Source organism: Trachinotus anak, unplaced genomic scaffold (genome assembly GCF_046630095.1).
Source record: "Trachinotus anak isolate AG129_WGS33_773 ecotype Australia unplaced genomic scaffold, CSIRO_AGI_Tana_v1 ptg000025l, whole genome shotgun sequence".
Lineage (NCBI taxonomy): Eukaryota > Metazoa > Chordata > Actinopteri > Carangiformes > Carangidae > Trachinotus > Trachinotus anak.
The window spans coordinates 18,966,242-18,986,817 of record NW_027273876.1 but is presented as its reverse complement, the minus strand read 5'-3'; the positions used below and the strand labels follow the sequence as shown (position 1 = coordinate 18,986,817).

At 39.8% G+C, this 20,576-nt stretch overlaps 1 protein-coding gene across 4 annotated transcripts in view; it reads left to right on the top strand.

Annotated features, from left to right (window-relative positions):
• Positions 1-2,170: 2,170 nt before the first annotated feature.
• jmjd1cb (jumonji domain containing 1Cb) overlaps positions 2,171-20,576 on the top strand; it is a 124,705-nt gene continuing 106,299 nt past the window's right edge. For 2 of the 4 annotated variants that reach the window (XM_071463649.1, XM_071463646.1), the window contains exon 1: positions 2,182-2,566. In XM_071463649.1, the coding sequence (XP_071319750.1) occupies positions 2,411-2,566 (156 nt within the window). In that variant the 5' untranslated portion in view covers positions 2,182-2,410. Of the gene's footprint in view, positions 2,567-20,576 lie in introns of all 4 variants that reach the window. The other 2 variants (XM_071463645.1, XM_071463647.1) reach the window with 2 other exon arrangements.

Sequence of the window (20,576 nt, the reverse complement as noted above, 5' to 3'; positions counted from 1 at the left end):
GGGAGGTGTACTCAGCTGGATGTAATCTACACTATGTGCTTCCACTCCACTCTTGTTGTCTCTGAAAAAATATCAATATGCCAAAAGGCAAAAAGAAATCTTAGCTAGCCTTTGGTCATTGCAACACTCCTCATCCGGATGTGCCACCTTCTCTTTTGGGTTGTGGAACTGCCAGTCTGCAGTTAACAAAGCTGATTTCACTTATTTCATATTGTGTGTGACAGAGGCCTAAAGGCAGATAGCGCTGCAGCTAAGTTCTTGGTTCTTATCTTGCTGGATGTATCAGCAGCCTTTGACATATTGAATCACCACATCCTGCTATCTGTACTGTCTGGTATGGACAAAGCGTGCTCTTTGTTTGAATCCTCCCTCATTGGATGTTCTTCCAATGTGTCATGGCAAGGATACCCCAAGGCTCAGTGGTGAGGCACCTTCTTTTTGCAATATACATAACTCCTTGGGTTTGGTTATCTGCTTGCATAGCTTCTCATATCACTGCTACACAGATGATACTCATTTATACCTGTCATTCCCACCAGATGACCCCACAGTCTTGGTGCACATCCCAGCTTGTCTCTCAGACATATCCACATAAACTACTCAAAGACTTTTTGATCATCCCTGCCAATCAATCTCTCCATCACAAATTTGCGAGAAACCTGGGTGTCATGTTTGATGACCAGCTATCTTTCTCTGCTTTGCACTACACAACATAAGAAAGCCATTGTTGTCTCTCAACTCGGCCGCCCAAATCAAACTCAACTCACTAATACTTGCCTGCACACAGACTTCTGGGTCTGCACCCATCTATTTGAACTCAGTCATACAAGCTTATGCTCATTCTTGAACACTGTGTTCTTCCAAGGAATGTTTTCTGACATTGTGGTTCCCTGATGGTGGAACATGCTACCAAATGCTACCAAATCATAACTTTTTACCTTCAAGAACCTTTTGAAAGCTCTTCTTTTATGAGAAAACCTCCTTTCCTAATATATCTAACACCCTAACATGCCTAACTAGAACTTACTATGCACTATATACATTTGGTGCACTTCGGTTACCTTATCTTCCACTTCATCTTATTGAACAGATTTAGTACTTGGTGCTTATTATACTGAAGCTTTAGTGTGGTCCTACACTTGTAAGTTGCCTTGGATAAAAGCATCTACCAAATCAGTAAACATTAATGAAAATGTGAATTTTGCTTAATTGATTAATTGTTAGTAATGGTCTCAAATGTGAATATTTAGTCGTTTTAGTTTCTGTGATAGTAATCTCAAAATCTTTGTGTTTTTCACTCTTGGTCAGACAAAAAAAAACCAAAACATTTATTCAGTTTTTATATTAAGGATTAAAGGAATAATAATGGGCTTTTTTCACTATGTTCTCATATTTTATTCACTGAGCAACCAATGATTATTGAATAGATAATTATTAAATAAAATAACTGTCACATGTATTTATGAAAATCATTGCTGTAGCCTTACAGTACTTCTATGATGGAATAATACCTTGCCTAAGGTTTCTGTGCGTTAATTATTTGACTCACAGAATAAAGGAACAGATTTACAATAAGTGAGAAAACCTTAGAAAACCATAGTAATTTAGGTGTTAAATCTAGATTTTGACACAGTGTCTCTACACCAGGCAGACTACAAGACAGAGGATGGAGGACGTGACGTAGTTGATATTGTACTTGAGTGGTTCAAATTTCTGCCAAATTTGTGATTAATCATGTTATACAGACCCAAATAATATGTAGTAAAATTGGCATTCAAGGCGTTTGGGCAGTTGCCCACTTTGCTATATTGGTAATCCAGCCTTTATTATAACGGCCAACATTTATAAATATGATATTATTTTTTTCCTAGTCTGTTCGTATAGACTACACGGATACGACTACTGTTGTATATATGAGTAGCTGTCGTACCAGCAGTGGCACTAGAACAAACAATAGCAGTTGTGCTATTACAGTTGTAATACAGCTAGAAGTTGTCAACAGTGGTCGTGGCAGCTCTGCGAGCACGAGCAGTTGTAGTCGATGCTTTGCAAAAGTAGTACGGATGCGGGTTTAATTGAGCGGAGGGACACAGCGGTGCTACGGTCGTGTGAATGCCATGGGATCCAGCGGAGAAACACAAGTATGGATGGCGGCGGTGATGCGGCCTAGTGTTCCACCGTTTTTTCAAGCGGAGAGAAAAGAGACTGACGCTCGAGCGGGTGGAGACTGCTACACATTTAAATCCCCCGGGTCGGTTTTTCAGTTTATAGCGACAAATAACTTTTCCCTTTTGATTTTCTTTCTAACGTTGGATTCTCTAGAGCTGATTTAATGTCTTAAATAACAGGTCTGTAAGGACGTCGTTGTTGGGAAGTTTTTTCGAGGGGGGGTTTGGACCAGCAAAGGGCCATGGCAGTCGAGGCTCGGCCGGAGCTGGTCGGGAAGCGGTTCCTCTGTGTCAGCGGGGACAAGCCGCCTGAAATCGGCGACATCGGTCGGTGGCCGTGGAGGTCCGGGGTCATACGAGCCGTCAACCATCGTGACAGCGAAAATCCCGACCTGACGGTAAGGAAAATACCGACTTTGTGCTTCTCTTCACTCTGTTACATGCAAAGCAAATGGGGAAATCTCTGTGGTTGGTGGCTAGCCAGCGAGGCAATGTTGTAGGCTTGCCAGGCGGAAATTATTGTGTGGATTTGTGTTAGTTATTATGGCTCATTGGTCCAATGAGTACACCGCTTGTGTTTGTCATTATTTTCCACCAAAACATTTGAGCGTACAAGTTCGACCAGTTATTTGACCACTTAGGCAAGTTGGGAGGCAGACTACCAGCAGGGGGTTATGGAAATCAAACAGCTAGCGTTGGTCCAGACAGCACATTGCTTATTTACATCAAAATCCCTGAACCTGTCTCATTCATAAATCATTTACTGTGGTAAAAGACGAACCTCCATGGTTTCATATTTAGCCAGTGCTCATAATAGGCTTATAATGATTAAACACAGTGGGCTCCCTGTAGGTACACTGTCTTCAAGATATAGAGCATAACATAGAGCCATAATTTCACATTAATCTGCTGATTAGACACCTGGGATTTGAGCTGATGTTGTGTAAAACCATGTGTAGGAATTTCAGTCCCGAGCAGCTAAACGCTTTAATCTGCTGTATACTGCAAATCAGCTGACGGAGGTGAGGTTGGCTTCCTAGATTTACCCCGCGTTACAGACTTGTCGTTTAACTAATCCCCGTTACCTCGTGGTTATTGGCCACAATCTACGTTAATTGTGCGTGTTGCTTGACCACGACGCCCCGTCTGCCTGTGGTTCTCAGGCGGTCAACATCCCCTCCGTCTTGGACAAGGACGCAGGAATGCTAGGACTTGTAAAAACATAAAAGTGGCTCGCTGCAGGCTGAACAATGGGCAATTTATTCTCATGTGAAATATTGTCTGCAATTTCAAGACAGCACAGTGTTGTCACTGTTAGAGCTTTCAGGAGCGGATATATTTCCAGCTTGATGTGTAATTATTGCGTTATTAATACAGTCAGCAGTCAGGCAGTGATGGATCGAAACCTTGGCAATATATTGATCTGATTCCCCCCCTTCTTTTAAAAGGGGTATTTTCACAGTGGGTTAACATGAAAAAAAACAGCAAACAGTGAAATATTTGCCATGACAAGCCCTTGGCTGGCTGATACACTGCACTGTCTCGTTGTACAGTGTGCCTGTTCCCCGTTTTCTTTTGTTCACAGAATCCTTCTATCAGCCTATGCAGATAACTGGCCAAACCCAAGCACAGGTCTGATTTGATTATCTTGCGCGTTGTCTTTGTACATATGTGCCATTTCTTGAGGACAGTAAGTCATCAGTCATGATATTAGTATGTAATGGCCTTAGGTCTCTGGTAGGGCTATGTTTTGTGTATGACTTTAATTTGAGAGACATTGGTTGGTTTAGTTCTTGTGCGTTTATCAGATGTGATTTAAAGCATCAAAATAAGGCCAGCATCCATGTCAGAGGTTCTCACATGTCATTGACTACTTGTAGTGGTTGCTATGGGATTAGTGAGTAGATGAATTCCTGGTGTCACAGGTTCATGGCTTTGTGTTATTCTACCTTTAAATCAAGCGTTTACATCAAGTCGTGATTTTGACAGGAATTGTGAGGTGGCATAATTCCATGGATTGATTACAGTGTCACAGCTGAACACCTCTCACATGTGTAATTGCATGTTCCCTCATCTTCAGAGCTTATTTCATGTATCACACAACAAACATGCTTCCACCTTCCTATTTCCCTTGGTCCTTGTGTGTGATATAATTTAGGCAATGAGTAGTGTTCTGGTTTAATTCCATACAGTGGGGCACAGTCTCATTAGCAAGGGGCTTAACTAGCTGAGTGAATACAGTCAAGAAGGATTGGAGATTAGATTAGAAGAAGTGTGTCAAGCCAAGCTGTCAAGCCTTTGTCAAGTGTCTGTGGTCAGGTAGGCCAGTAGTACAGGAGTGTACTGAGTTAGCCTTGGCTCACCAAGGCTTATTGGCTCATAGCTGTATATCTTAGTGGGGGAATAATGCAAGTTACACCAGTCAATAAGTATGACTATACACTTATCAATCTGAAATTTCCACCCAGCAAGCATCAGCTGTCTAAAATCACCAAGGTTTAATCATCACTCTGGAAGCTTTCTTTGACAATAACATTCCTTTTCCCGGATATATGCAGTCAGCTCACAACACTGTTCTCAAACAGCCAATAGTTCTAATGTAGGACTGAAACAGTCATTTAATTGATTGGTAGATCAAAAGAACAAGGAGCTTTATTATCACTTTACTGTGGCTAATTTAATGGTTCAATCTTTACAAATGTGGGGATGTACTGGTTTTCCTTGTCTTAACTTATAGTGAACTAAATGTTTTTGGAGTATGAAGATATCACTTGGGGCACTGGGAAGTAGTGGCGGGTATGGATGTTTTATAAACACAATAAATCAATTCATTTATAAAGCAATTGGCAGATTAATGACCATGTACATATTCATTTGTTGCATCCCTAGTCTAATATACTTTGAACATTTAAGTGTATAAATGTTCTTGCTCCATTAGACAGCATATATGTATTTTGAGGTTTGCTGCTGTGTAATATGAAGCTGACTTATAATTCATGATGTGCAAAAGAACTGAAACACACACACTACACACTTTATATAATCGCTGATGGTATCCTTTGTGCAGTAATCCAAGGTTAGCACTACTAGTATGTATTGTAGTTCAGGGTTATATACAATGATAATTTACCATGCTAATGAACCACAGAAAACATCAGACAGTGCAGGGATGCTGCTGCGGTGATCAAGTGTGATAACCTTTATGACAGTAATACATAGAGTACATACTCTAACATTTCAAGACAGCTTACAAGCCTGGCAGACATTTCTTAATATAAATGGTTGTGGGTACTGTTGTTAGCTATAGCAAATTCTGATGATGATGATGATGATGGTTATTATTGTTATTATCATTATTATTATTTTTAGGTCTTTAATGGTGTATTTGCGGTTAGAGTGGCCCAGTAATAGACATCTGGTGTAGCAGGAGATTAGACCAGTTTGGCTGGCTTAGACCTGTGTGCTATACAATGAAAATGAGGACAAGCAAATATTAGAATTACTGATGCATTTTGCTGAATTGGTTTAGAGCCAGTTCTCTGTATATGATATATGAGAGCAGTAATAGTGATGTATTGTAATACAGAGTCATTGTAGTGATAACTGTAGGCTGCCCAGCTGTTTGTGCAAATGTTATTTATTCTTTTGGGATATTCCTTCTGCTTAGTAGCAGGCCACAAAAGCACAACTTCATAGTCTAACCATTAGTCCACATTATGCAGTGGCTCATAACTAATTAGTAAACATGATGAAATGTATGCTATGATGAAACAGTGGGTTGAGGCATGATGTGGGTATTTATTAATGTTACTGAACTAATGGTATGTGGTCCAGCGTTGTTTACTGTATATCTGAACTAAATGTTAGCACGAATATCTATAGTGGTCATGCGGTTGCTCACAAGCCGTTTGCAGTCCCATTGTCTGAGTACTTTCCACCTGATAAACCTGATAATACTTTTAATTAGCATTGCTCTTAAGGAAGAGGAATACAGTTCTCTTTTTCGTCATGGAATAAAAAAAAAAGTTCAAGAACGCCCTTAAGTATTAAGATACACTACTCTTTTAATGGAATTGTAAATTATTTTCCAGTTAACCCACTTTTGGTGCTGCAGGCGTTTGAATCTGAAACAGAAAAAAGAAAAATACATGACAGAGAAGTTAAATTGGCAGCGGGAGAGACTAATAAATAAAAATTAAAGAGAGAGCTGAAAATCTGTGACATACAAAATGAAATACAAAGAATCTAAACAGCATTGTAATTCCTTTGCAGACGCTTTTTTTGGTGGAACTTGAGGGACACTGATACAAGCTGAAAGAGAAAGAAAAAGCTCAGCAGCAGAATCCTACACTGGTATATTAGGCATAAAACTGCTACACTCATCTGGATTCACAATGAATGGAAAGAGCAGGGCAACCAGGTCACTGCCTATAGGAGCCTTTGTTTTCCATTACAGTCCACTGTGTATGTGTGTGTGTATGTTTACAGTAGCAGTGCTGCTAGTTTGTTTTTAGGGCTGTGGCCTGAAGTTCATCTCCATGTGGCTAATCAGCAGAAAATGACAGGCTGTGACCAGGGAAGAACCTTCCACATACAGTCTCTGCGTGGTTGTTGCAGTGCTGCAGTTCAGCCAGCTTAGAAACATTTCTAAGCTGCATGTGAGTGTGTATTGGGTCGTGAATAGCAGCATTGTTTGGAGTGGAAACACATACTAGAGACACTGAGAATAAACATGGCCTGGAGAGAAGCTTTAGCCCTCTAATGTTGATGTTAGAGATGTGCCAGCATACATAGGTCTGATATGAATTTTGCTATAACCTTTGCTCCAGTTGGACTTTGATTTTTAACTATTTTGAATGCTGTCCAGTGCTGTCCAGTGCATTGTATGTATAACAATTTGCACTTGTGAAAATGTTTTTTTTTTTTTTTTTATGAGCCTGCCATATTTGTAGTATTTTAAAATGTACTTAAGGAACTAAATAGGTAACTGATAGTTGATAATATGTGATATAGACATTGTTTATTTAGATATTATCGAATACCTGCATAAGATTGTGATGATATGATCTCTTGATTTCACCTCTCTTTATGTCTCATGTGTAACAGTCATAGAGCACAGATTTTTGTTATGAACACCAGTTTGCGATTTTTGTATTCTCTTGGTATATTGTGATAGATATCAGAAAATGTCCTTATTAATAGCTTGATAATGAGTTCAGCTAAATTTCCTTATATTAAGCAAATGAATGAACTAATACTAATATGATACACAGCATGTACTCCTCCCTTACAGGCATGTGACAGCATATATTGTAACGTTATGATTGTAGTGTTCACAATAGTCACAGAACAGAAGCCTCAGTGAATGAAATGGAAACACTTGTAACACATACTTAGAGATACAAACAATGATAATGACTGACATTATGCTCCCCTGGCAAAGCATCAGGTATATGAGAATGTGGTTGTTTATTGTGCAGTCTGCCTCAACATTGTCATGTCAACAGGTTTAGGTACATAATGTATGGACTGAATTTATAGACAGGGATGTTTATTCTCAATGAGTAACTCAGGTATGTTTTAATGTTTCTGTGTCCCATTATTCTCTGTGCATTATGTCTTTGTGCTGATGTCTACAGAAGCTCCTCAGGCTCTCAGCGGCATGTTGTTGTTCTAGCATTTAACGGTAGCTGTCATTGTCAGTTTCAGTACTGTCAGGGACGTGAATGTTGTCTGTGGAATGATTACATAATTAGTCTTTATTTATCAGGTTGACATTCACACACTGAGCTGCAGTATTGCTATGTGACTCCCAGGTTATGTGGTGTTTGGGCAACTGGATACACTGAGTGTTAGTGGTTTGTTTTCTGGTGCCTAAGGAAACAAAATGTAATCTGAAGCCAGGATGGGCTGGCTGGATTTCTGGCTGGACGTACCCTTCCCCCATCTCCTCAACACACACACACACACACACACACACACACACTAAAGCTCCACTACATCACAGTGCTACATACGGCAGCCATAAAACCTCTATAGGCTCGCAGGCTTCCCAGATAACCCTGGGAATACATTAGGTTCTACTACACAACAGCTGCTGTGGTTTCCTGGTAAACTATGCTACACTACTGTTACTCTCATCGTTAAGCTGTGATGGAATTTGTATTTTAGCAGAATGTAATGCTAAATATACAATGTGTCTGTTAAGAAAACTGACAAAACAACACACATGGAACTTGGTAAGTACCAAAATAACAGCCAAGCACCATACACAAGTAAAACCTATCACACAAACCATGAAGTTGATCTTGGTTCCATGTAGATTGTGGTATGGTGAATTATCTTGCATATATGCAATGGAGCAATAAAAATCAGTACACAGCGCCTAATTTTATGGCAGCTCTGAACACAATGCAGCATTAACCTGGCTGCTCACAAACTGACCTGATCTTGTGATCTCAGTTTTCACAGTTATCTGCAAATGTTTAGATGATTTTAATTGATAATTTAGGATCATTTTGACAGTGGTTTCTCATTGGCCACCATGTTGTTTCCCATTTAAAACTGACCTGACCAGTTACACTGCGGCAAGTGGTCTGTTCATTAGGGGTTTGTGTTGATGAGTGAAGGAGATAACGGTCAGACATCTTTGTACAGCTAGGAATGAAGAGTGTGTCAATCTTATTCAGCCATGCTACTAGCAGATCGCAGTGAGCAAAACTAGAACTGTTGGATGGCTTTTCCAGACTCTTATCAGACTGGTAGGGTAGGTACTTTACATGTTTAATATGCAAAATGAAATATAAATGACTTTACACTCAGACATGATTTTAGCTCACCACTGGTATGAGATAAGAAAGAGAGGCATTACAATAGCTCTTTATGCTGTTATCCACAACAGTAGATCTAGAGTCTTGTTAGTAAAACATTCAGTGAAAAGCCCAGACAGACTGTGACTGTGTCCTGAATATGGAATGAGTAAACCTCCGCCTGTCTGACTGCTGTTATCTCCATCACACCAATAGACAGCCTGTGTGCTCACAACTGCTCTGAATGAAATCCACCTGTCACTGTTTTGAGACAGAGGAGCTGATAAAATCCGACATAGTTTTGACTCAAAGTGACATTTTCAGTCTAAAATGTACACTTATTTGGTAGTTTTTATTATGGAGGGAAAGTCCCACTAGTGTTCAACACAGTGTGTGTTTTAATAAATGTCTGCACTGAATCATTTCAGTCCATATTATTTCTTGGGCCCGGAGTTGTCCTGTGTATTTTTGAACACTGCTGTCAGGGAAAAACTGGCGCAGCCCTCTAACTAGACTGTTTCACCAAAGAATGTGAGGGAAGCTATTTTGGTGTAGCCAGTAATGAGGAGGTTGTGCTTGTTCAGTTTGGAACATCTCCCAAATGAATTGAGCAACTGTGGCTCATGTGTGTCCATCGAGTTTGGTTGTATCTTTTCTTTTGAGTAGAAGACAAGGTGTCACCTGCTGCTGTTTGTATTCTGTTTATTTCTGGGACCAAGACACAGGCTGAGTAAAGTGTCTTGCTGTCCAGCCCCTGAGGTGAACCGGTAACCGTTACTTGTTCCTACCTTGTTGGAGATAGCTGGGGCCAAAGTCATGCTGTCTGACCTGTGTGTGTGTGTGACGTGTCTGTCTGTCATCCTCACGGATACCAGTTGACTGTGTCATGTAAACCACTCAACCTTTCATCAACTAATTCATTGCATTGACATGGGTGCTTTGTGCCAGTGAGACACAACATGAGGATGAAGAATAATACGCCTGCTTCAGTCTCTTTAGTTGTATTTCAAACAGGATCAGTGTCCCTCAATAACAGCTTGTTCTCTCTGAGCAACAGAACAAAAGAAAAGGCTTGAACTATGTGATCTTTGTGGAGTTCAGAAAGACCAAAGGTGGCACACACACACATCCATATCAGCGGGACGGAGGTTGAGCGTGTCTACAGCTTCAAGTCTCTGGGTGTCCACATCTCTAAGGACCTCTCTTGGACCCTCAACACTTCAACCTGGGTCATGAAGGCTCACCAGCATCCCCTCAGATTCTGATGAACCTCTCTCGCTGTACCACTGAGAGCATTCTCACAAACTGCATCTCAGTAGGGTAACAGCAACTGCTCTGTCTCGGCCTGAAAGCACTGCAGAGGGTGGTGAAAACTGCCCAACACATCACCAGTTCTCCCCTCACCACCACCGAGGCTGACCAGCTTACTTACCTGCAATATTCATACTCCCACATACCAATAAATATCCAAACTACAGCCTACACTGTAGATATCTGCCCTGTAGCATAGTGATATTTTTACTGTTATCTTTACTGTCTATCTTACTATCTGACCTAAAGTGTGGACACGTATTTATATCCTGCTATTTACTCTGTGTATTTGTTCTTACACCTGCACTCTGTATTTACACTTATACCTGCAGTTGCCTTCTTGTTAAACTGTATTTTGTTGTTTTGGTACTTGTACTCTGTGCTATATGACAGTAAAGTTAAATCTAATTTAATTTAATATAAACTGAGGATTGATAGTTAAGCTCATAATGAATAACATTAATTGCATATTGTGCCAGTGTCCTCAGGGCAGTGGCTTGCTACCACCATAGACAGATATTAAGAGTATTGGATTAGCTGTGTCTGACCCCCACTAGCTTTTGTCCAGTCTTTGTCCTTTTCTGATGGTTGTCTTGTCTTGTTCTGTTTTCTTTTGTGCTGTGTTGTTAGATGTTGCACTGTTCTTCCAGCCCTGTCATGTTCCAGTCCACCCTGATCTCTTCTCTCATTTCCTGTCTGCTCCTGATCTCCTGTCCTGACCCAGTCTGTGCTTTTGCATTCATTGGACTTTAACTGGATTATGTGTATTACCAGGCACTGTAAACATAACCATGCTGGACCTTTGTTTTCAGTGATGGGTGGAAGTGAGTGCTGTTTGGTTGGGTTGAAAATCATCAACAATAATGCCAAATGTACCATTTTGAGGCTGAGATCTAATATTGGTAGCTGCAACTTTTTATGCTGGGTATGTTTTATTTGTTGTAAACTACAAGAGCATAAACAATTAGTAGATTATTTATATAGTCAGTTATACAAAAATTAATTGGCAACTATTTGGATGGTAGATTAATTGTTTCAGTAATTTTTTGAGCAAAACATCTGCTGCTTCCGGCCTCTCAGATGTATGGATTGCTGCTTTTCTTCTTATGTATTATTATATGTATATAATAATTGTTAGTTTCCGTACTAGTAACTATTGCAGTATAACTTAAAAAATTTAGTTACTCTTAATTACTCTTTAAAAAAAAAAAAGTTCCTAATAGACTTTCAGTGGAGATGAAGCTGGCGGAGACTGGGTGCTGCTCTTATGTTCTTTAAATCTCACACTCTGGCATATTCAGCCTGGCCTTGTGCTGTTGGTGCATGACTCACTGACTAGCTTTCTGATATGAAAGAGAGAGCGAAAAATGGAGAGAGGGATGGAGTGGGAGAGACGGTGAGGTGTGCAGATGAAGGGAAAAGAGAGGGATGTTTCAGAGAGCTGAAGTGAAAGAGAGATTGAATGCTATTTGAAAAATGAAGGGAAAAAAAAAAGAGAGAGAGCTGTGTGCTCTCATTAGTCATTTGGTTTTCCAGCCAACCAGGCTCTCTGGTAGAGAGCGAACAAGAGAGCAGGGGATAAGGGAAAGAGAACGAGAGAGAGAGAAAATGGGAATGTGAGAGAGACGGAGAGAGAGGGGTTTCTTTCTCCTCTGTCTGGCCTCTCTCCCATAGCAACAGCGGCTTAGCCACGTGAACGCCAGTTCCTTTGAGTTCACCCACTGCACAGAATTTAACTCCTTCAGTACTGGATTATGGCACAATACAACAGTACAGAGCCAGAGAACACGACAGAACTCCAGAAACAATAAACATACAAATGACTTGCCGTTTGATTTCACAAACTACAGATGATATAGAAACAGAATATATAATACATAATATATATAAATAGGATTCTGTTCTTCTGTGTTCAGTGACTACCCAGTATTTAACTTCTTCATTGCTATACCATCTTATATGGTTTAATAGAATTATCGTTTCCATCACATAGAGCAGAATAGAATATTGTTATATAGTGGGAAAAGTATACTGTAACATAGGGTAGAACAGAATATAGATAGAATGGGTTTTCCTTCCTATAGAGAAGGAGCAGAATATCAGCATGTAGAGTAGTGTGTGCAATTAAATCAAGTGGAAGTGGTAGAGAACAGAGGTCTGATTCCACTGTTTGGTGTTAGAATGAAACAGTGGTATGATTGTTGACCAGAGCCAGTGTGGGACAAAATTGGTTTCTGTGGGTTTCCTGACTCCACTGCACAACTTCACTCTGTAAATGAAATGCAAACAGAGAAATCAAATCTCTTGTCCAAGACAAAGAGCTTTCAACTCAGTTCAGTAACATTTCTGTCATCACTGTATACCAGAGACAAGCTTCCCAATGCAGGTTTTATTTAAATCTGTGATGCAGATTTGAAGACATAGCCCATACATAATCAGTTACAGTAACACAAAACAGTTTGTCGGGCTATTTGTTATAGTGTAATAATGGAACTCCAGTTTAGTCCTGCAACCTAGTTTTAATAGTAACTTGCACTAGTGTATTAAGTTACAAAGCCTTGCTACACAGCTTGTGAGTAATACTGTCAGTGTGTATGTACAGGGATAAAGTGGAAATGAAAATAAAAAAAAAACTTGATTTGGTCACAATCTCCACTTTGCTGCAGAGTGAAGTCAAAGAACTTGTTTCTGTCTTTTTCTGTCTCCCTCTGTTCACTCTTTCCTTTTGTTCAAGAGCTCACTATAATTCTTTCCAGATGGTATAGAGTTAATGCTCCTCTCCTCCGAGCTTGTATTTGCTGACATAAATGTTACCTTAAAAAATTTGACGATTGGCCTATTATTGCTATACAAAGAAGGAAATAATGGAGATGTATTGTAACCTACTTAAACAACTTAAAACAGTTTTTTGACGATTGGTTCATTTTATGCAAATTCAGTCAGATGATCAGATAAAATCAGTTAAACCCAGTAGTTTGGACAGTGGTCAGCTGTTACTTTCTGCTTTTGACATTTTATAGATTAAATAAATTACTGTTATTAGTTGATTACTAATAATCATTAGTTTTAAAAATAGAATGTATTGGAAATCATCATGTGCAGGCCTGCCTCCGTAGAGTTTATGTTGCAATGATGTTTTGTGTTAACAGCAACTTTTGAGCAACTATGAGAATTACTACTCAGATATTCTACTTCTATCATATTTGTGATTATTCAATCTCAGTGTACTTGAATAAAAAGTAAGATAAGATAAAGATATTAGATATTGATAATAAATATGAAATTTAAGATGACTACAGCTCCCACACAGTGCCTGAACTGCTGAATATTACTGTGTGTATTGGCCTTGAAAACTCATATTGCTTCAACCCTGGTGTGAGTAGACTCGGTATTTGACGTGTCTCAGCTGGAATGTGAACCGCAATTAAACAAGTTAACTCTTGTTACCTGAGAGAGGAGAGAACTCCTTCTCTCATTGTCAGCACTCACTCTCTCTCTCTCTCTCTCTCTCTCTCTCACTCCCTCTCTCTCTCACTCTCTCAGTTGTACTTTACAGAGCTTCAGCTTATGACTATCTTCATTTAAAGCATTGATTATTTTTTGATTAAATTAATTATTTTTTGTATATAAAATTTAACAAAACTGTGAAATAATGTCCATCACATTTTCTGCTGGTCAAGAGTCTAAGATGTCATTGTAAATGTACCTGTCTTGTCCACCCAACAGTAATGTATTATGGGTTTTTTTACACTATGAATGACTTAAATGACTAATCACTTATCAGACAAGCTGCAGATTAACTGTCTCTCAATTGTCTAATTGATTAGTTGACTAATGTTTTGAGCACAGGTATTATTCCTGCGTAGTGTTTCACACTGTTACAGTTGGCTGAAATGGTGTGTGTTATCAGCACATCCTAAAGCAGTGTCAGTTGGCTGCAGTCACACAGCTGTTGTGAAATTACATGGATATGAATAGAGCTTTATGTTAATAGTAGGAGACACAACATCTGGCGAACTGTGAATACAGGTGGCAAAAACAGGGGTACAGATTGATTTTTAAAAAAAGAGCCAGTTTAACCTATTTTAATGCCCTGAATGTTATAATAATAAAAGTAATATCAACATAACTAATGCACTAAACGGCGCATATCTGTCCATTTCTCCATTTCATCTTACTTGTGATTTGTAAGTGGACTTTTTCCCAAAAGACTGAAAAAAAAAAAAAAAAAAAATTCTCCCCAGGACCAACAATCAGTTGGATGGACTTGTTTGTTATCATGCAGATCACCAGTCTGGCCTGGAGTTTAAATCATCCTATTGGAATTAATTGCAACATACCTGTTCATTATATGTAGTGCCATGTGTAAAATTAAAGATGACAAATTTCTTTAATCTTTTAAGTAAGATTACTTTTTAATTTTCCTTCTTTTACTATTTCAAAATAACAAAAAGAAAAATGGCGTGGAGCAAAAGTTTGGGCTCCCTGCACGGTCAGTACTTTGTAACACCCTCTCTGGCGAGTATCACAGCCTGTAAACACTTTCTGTAGCAGCTCAGAGTCTTTCAGTTCTTGTTTGGGGGATTTTCTTCTTCCTAAAAGGCTTCTAGTTCTCGGAGATTCTTTGGCAGTCTTGCATGCATGGCTTTTTTGATTTTTGATGATGTTTAGGTCAGGTACTGTGAAGGCCATCGAAAAGCCTTCAGCTTGCAGCTTGAGGTCGTCCACTGTGGATTTTGAGGTCTGTCTAGGATCATTATCCTGTTGTTGAAGCCATCCTTGTTTTATCTTCAGCTTCTTTACAAACAGTGTGATGTTTGCTTTAAGAATTTGCTAGTATTGAATTGAATCCATTCTTCCCTCTACCAGGGGAATGTTTCCTGTGCCACCATGGTGCTTAACAGTTACAGAGGCATTCTGTTCATGAAATTCTGCACCCTCTTTTTCTCCAAACATGTCTTTGCTCATTGTGGCCAAAAAGTTCTATTTTAACTTAATCAGTCCACAGGCTTATTTATACGTTCCTTTGCAAACTTGTGACAAAGTTTTGTGGTGAGGACGCAGGAAAGCTTCTCCTCTGATGGCTCTTCCATGAAGGTCTTATTTGTGCAGGTGTAGCTGAACAGTAGAACAGTGCCCCACCGCACCAGAAGCTGATAAATCTTCCTGAAGGTCTTTTGCAGCCAAATGGGGGTTTGATTTGCCTTCCTAGCAAATCTATGAGCAGCTCATTCGGAAAGTTTTCTTGTTCCTCCAGACCTCAACTTGACCTCCACCGTTCCTTTTAACTGCCATTTCTTAATTACATCACAGACTGAGGAAACGGCTACTTGAAAACACTTTATAGCCGTCTCCTGCTCTGTGGGCATCAGTTATTTTAATATTCAGAGGCAGATGCTTAGAGAAGCCCATGGCTGCAGATTTTTGGACCAAGGTTTTAGGAGTAATTTTAAAGCTTTGGAATTTGCATCATTGGGCCTTTCCTAATAATGACTGTGGATAAGCTCAGATAATTAACATTTGAGACCTCGGTAAAAGTTATGAGAGCTCAAATCTCTTTTTCCACTGGGTTCCTGTCTTTTTTCACTCTGAGATGGCACAAAAGAAAAATAAAACACTAACTTAACTTAAAATGTTGAAAATAATGTTTCATCTTTAACTTTATACCTGGATTCATTCATCTACTCACGCAACTATTCACACCAACAGAAATTTTGAATAGGGATGGCCGAATTTTTGCATGCCATTTTATTTTGTTAAATACCTGTTGGTTCTAATAGCCCTACATAATGGTATACAATTAGTATTGTCATTGTTACATGTATCATTCAGTCACTCAGCAGTGGCAGCAGCAAAGCTGAGTGACCGGCAGACTTTTGTTCTGCCGGCCACTCAACCAGTCGGCCAGGCTTCTCTGTCTCCACCAGCCTTAACCCTCTGCTGTGTCTTCTAACTGTTTATCAGTCCGGCTAGAAAGAAAAGCCACACATGGAAACATCCACACACACACACACACATACTTGTACTTCTATCTTTGTGAGGACACTCATTGACATAATGCATTCCCTAGCCCCTTACCCTAACCTTAACCATCACAACTGAGTGCCTAACCCTAACCCTGAACCTAACCTTAACCTAAACCTAATTCTAACCATAACTCTAAAACCAAGTATTAACCCTCAAAATGTGTTTTGAAGGTGTCTCAAAAAGTGAGGACCGGCCAAAATGTCCTCACTTTCCCAAAATGTCCCCACTCTGTTAGTGAAATACTTTTTTTGGTTCTTACTTTGTAGCAAGTACAAGTACACACACACACACACACACACACACACACACACACACACAGCCTGCTTTGTCACCTCTAGTACTGAGGAGAAAAAGTGGAAAGAGTGGAATAATGCTCCACAATGACACACCATGAAACAAGTGTGTTGGGTGTGTCTCTGAGCTCTGAGCAGTCACACATACTCACACGTGCGTGTGTGTGTGTAGTGAGGAGTGGCTGTAGTAGTGGAGTCCTGCAGTGTAATGAGGCTTGTGAATGGGGAGAGAGGCACTGTGGTGGCGTTATTTACATGCTGTACTGATAAGGGGCTCCGTCCTCTGAGCTGCATACAGTCGAGGCTGAGAAACATCTGTCAGGAGAACTTCATTTAATCCATTAAACCTGTGTGGCTTGTGCTTTTTTTTATTTTAGGCTGAAAAGAAGCCTAATGAAACCAGAGCTGTTAAAAATATCCATGAGGGAAATTCCCACCAACAGCCATCAGCCAGACTGTAAGCTGTATCGCACAGTGCTCCACCTAGCTAACATTAGGGATCCTGTTCAGGAATCAGGTTGGCTGTTAAGTACTGGTGATGGGCTGCTGCTGCAGCCTGAAGATGGAAGCATATCCTGCTCTGCTGGAAATGTTACTTTTTAACTTTTAGTCCAAACCTCAGCAGAAATTTGGGTTGAGTTCAACCTTCCCCCTTCTGCACAAATATCAAGCTGTGGATCACAGTACAGAATGCATGCATAACCTGAATTACATGTGTGAATGCTGTGCGGTTGTGTATTTGTGTGTGTCCCGTGGAAGATAGTGGATGTAGTGGTGTGTGAAGTCCAAAGTTTCTGTTGACTTTACAACACTAAATTGTTACAGCAAACAAACAGCTCTACAAGCTCACGGATGTCTTCTCTACTACTTTTTCTCTTATTTTGTTTTATTATATTATAATGTCTTTGTTATTTTGTCAAATAAGTCAAATGTGTTTTATATATAGAGAAAACCTTGTGAGAATTTAAGCCTCTCCACTTTCAAGACAACTTAAAACACTGCAAAATGAAGCACCTGGATCTAAACAGCAAATTGTTTAAGTTGAAGATCTTAAATGTTGGTGTTTGTGTCTTTAAACCCTGTTTGACACAGCAAACTATGAATATGGCCTTCTAAAAATCCTTATTTACTAGAGTGAGGAAAACACAGCACAAAGCTCACTAAATAAAAATGTGTGTGCAGTCCACCTGAATGTGAAGCGTTACCTCTGCCAGCCCATGACAAAGGCCAGCGAGACTACAGATGTAACATGAGATTGTTCCTTGAGAATCTAGGGCAAGGTTCCTTCTCCACATGTGTCAGTCTGTGTGTGTTGTACTTGCCTAGCAGCTTCCAAGTGTGCATACGCATGTTTATCATGTGTGCGTAAGTTTATTGGCTTGCGTGTATCTGTTTGTGTGCAAGTTTAAGAGAATACTATGTGTGAAAGTATGGGTGTGTGTGTTTGCACCAGCCTTGTGCATGCGTGACATACAGACGCAAAGTGTGTGCATAATCATACTTGGCTTTGTGAATGCTTGCTTTCTGTGTGTGTGTGTGTGTGTGTGTGTGTGTGTGTGTGTGTGTGTGTGTGTGTGTGTGTGTGTGTGTGTGTGTGTGTGTGTGGGTGTGTGTGTGTGGGTGTGTGTGTGTGTCCCAGTGCAGCAGATGAAGGCAGGGAGGGGTGTTCTAGTGCTGGCTCCATTGATTGGTTACATACAGACTGAAACTTGACCTTCACAGCAGATGTCTGTAAGTCTGCCAAAGACACGCACGCAAGCACATGCACACACACTCACACAGACACGCACACACACACACAAGACAGATTACACTACTTTTATAATGCTCTTCGTGCTTACATTTTTTCTTTTTGTAGGTCGCATCCTAATATCCACAATCAGTGAGAATTATTTGACATTTCTGACAAATCAGGTGCGCAAACCAAGCATTATGGGAAGTGTGCTGTTGTTCCTTCAGTGACAGCTGGAGGGGCCTGAGGGTCCTCTGAAAGCCTTTGCACTGTGTATCTGATAACATCAACTGTAACAGACCCAGGCATAAACCATTCATGAGGACAGTTCTCCAGCTCCCAACATTGCTGGCTGTTGCAGAGTAATGCTGGCCAAAAATGAGTGAACTAATCTTTTCTACTTCGATACAAATCAAGTTTACACTGATACGTACCGCCTCTGGGTCCAACACTGACAATAGCTTTCACCTCCTTCATTTTACCTTCTCAAGTTTAGCTTGCTTACTTAAGTTTAGCTGTGCAGGTGGTGACTGACTGCATCATGTTTTACCCTCTGGGTTTACTGTAGCTGTGTGTGCTCGCTGCGGAGACCATTCACTACTACATACCTGTACAAACCTGTGCACTTGACTCAACAGTAGATGATACTAGCTCTGGTACACACTCACTGTCATCGACACTTCCTGTATATGCTGAACTGCAGCCTGTATGCTACCGAAAGCAAAGAGAAATCAGAGTCAGACAGTAGACTCAGTTCTTATTAGCTTGTTAGCAGACTTTGCTTGCTAGCAGCTTTCCTGCAGACTCTGGAGAGACTTACTATTGCAGTTTGGTTAAGTAACATAACTCTTCTGCTTCTCAGTGTCAATAGCTATTTTGAATTTTTTCAAATTATTTCTACAACATACAGTTGGTAGAGTTTTATTCATTTACTGTAAAACTACACAGTCAACACAATTATCACAGTAAATCATTTCATTTAGAGGTTCGCACCCAGTATTGCAGAGTTGCAGTCCAGTTAGAGATGCATTAAGGTCAGTGGAACACAGTGTTTCGCCTTTCTGTAGTATTTCACAGCTCTAAGTCAGCTTTAGCATGATGGAGAGAGAGAATTTTCAAAGTGTCTGCATACTTGTTGTTTGTCTTTCAGAAATGAGAAGCACCATTAGACTTAACAAGTGTAGCTACTTAAAAAATGTCTTGCTTTTTCAGAAGTTGATAAAATTAAATCATATATATTCAAAAGCTCATAAAAACTGAAGTAACATTGCTGCAACTGTTAGTGTTACTGCTACTGTAATGCTAATGATGTTACAATTACTGTTGGCAGTACAACTATTACCTTGCTGTTATTGCTTACACGAGTACCATCATAACCTCTGATAGTTCTGAAAATGTAAACAGGATTTTAGAAACCCTGAGGTCAAGATGCCAAAGTCCTTGAACCCCAGTAAATTTTTAGCAAGCTGCCAGTCTGTAAAATCTCTTTTCCCCACATTTTCTGTATTTGCTATACAATCAGTGCACCTGTAAATTCTAGTGCAATCCAATAGCACAGCTCGGAAATAAATTCTACTCTTACAGAGATGATAATGTTCAGGTTTGACTGACACTGACAGAGAGGTATTCATTAAACCATATGTTTTATTATTGAGATTGCAATTTGCCCCGGTGTAGAACTGGACTGCATTATAGTGAGCGGTGTTTTCTAATTATGGAGGAAGAATATTAGAAACACATTTCAATATAATGCTGACAAGATCACCACTAACTGCAGCCTCTGATTAACATAAAGTTGAATTAACACCTCTTGAGGGGTTTTCACAAAAGCTTGCCATTAAAAGCTTTCTGAAGGTAGAATATGTAGTACAAGATTGTATTGGATTGCATAGGTGTATCTAATTAACGTTAGCAATTACATAAATGACTTAGATTATTTATGTTTTTTGCCTAAATTAGCCAAATTAAATCATTTTTACTCAGTATCAGGCTGAGACTCACAAACCATCACCATGTGTATTTTTTGTTCAGTTAAAGTTGAGGTGCAGTACCCATCTCCATACAATCCTCCCACCACAGAGTACACGCTGGCTGAGCCTCTCAACCTGTACTGAAGGTCTTGAATAGTTTTCTTGTATGGTTTATTTATTTATGTCCATTTGCGAAGAGGCAGAGATAAAGTGCAAAGGATTTGTAAAGCCATTGACTGCCAACCAGGAAGAAAAGTCACGTTACA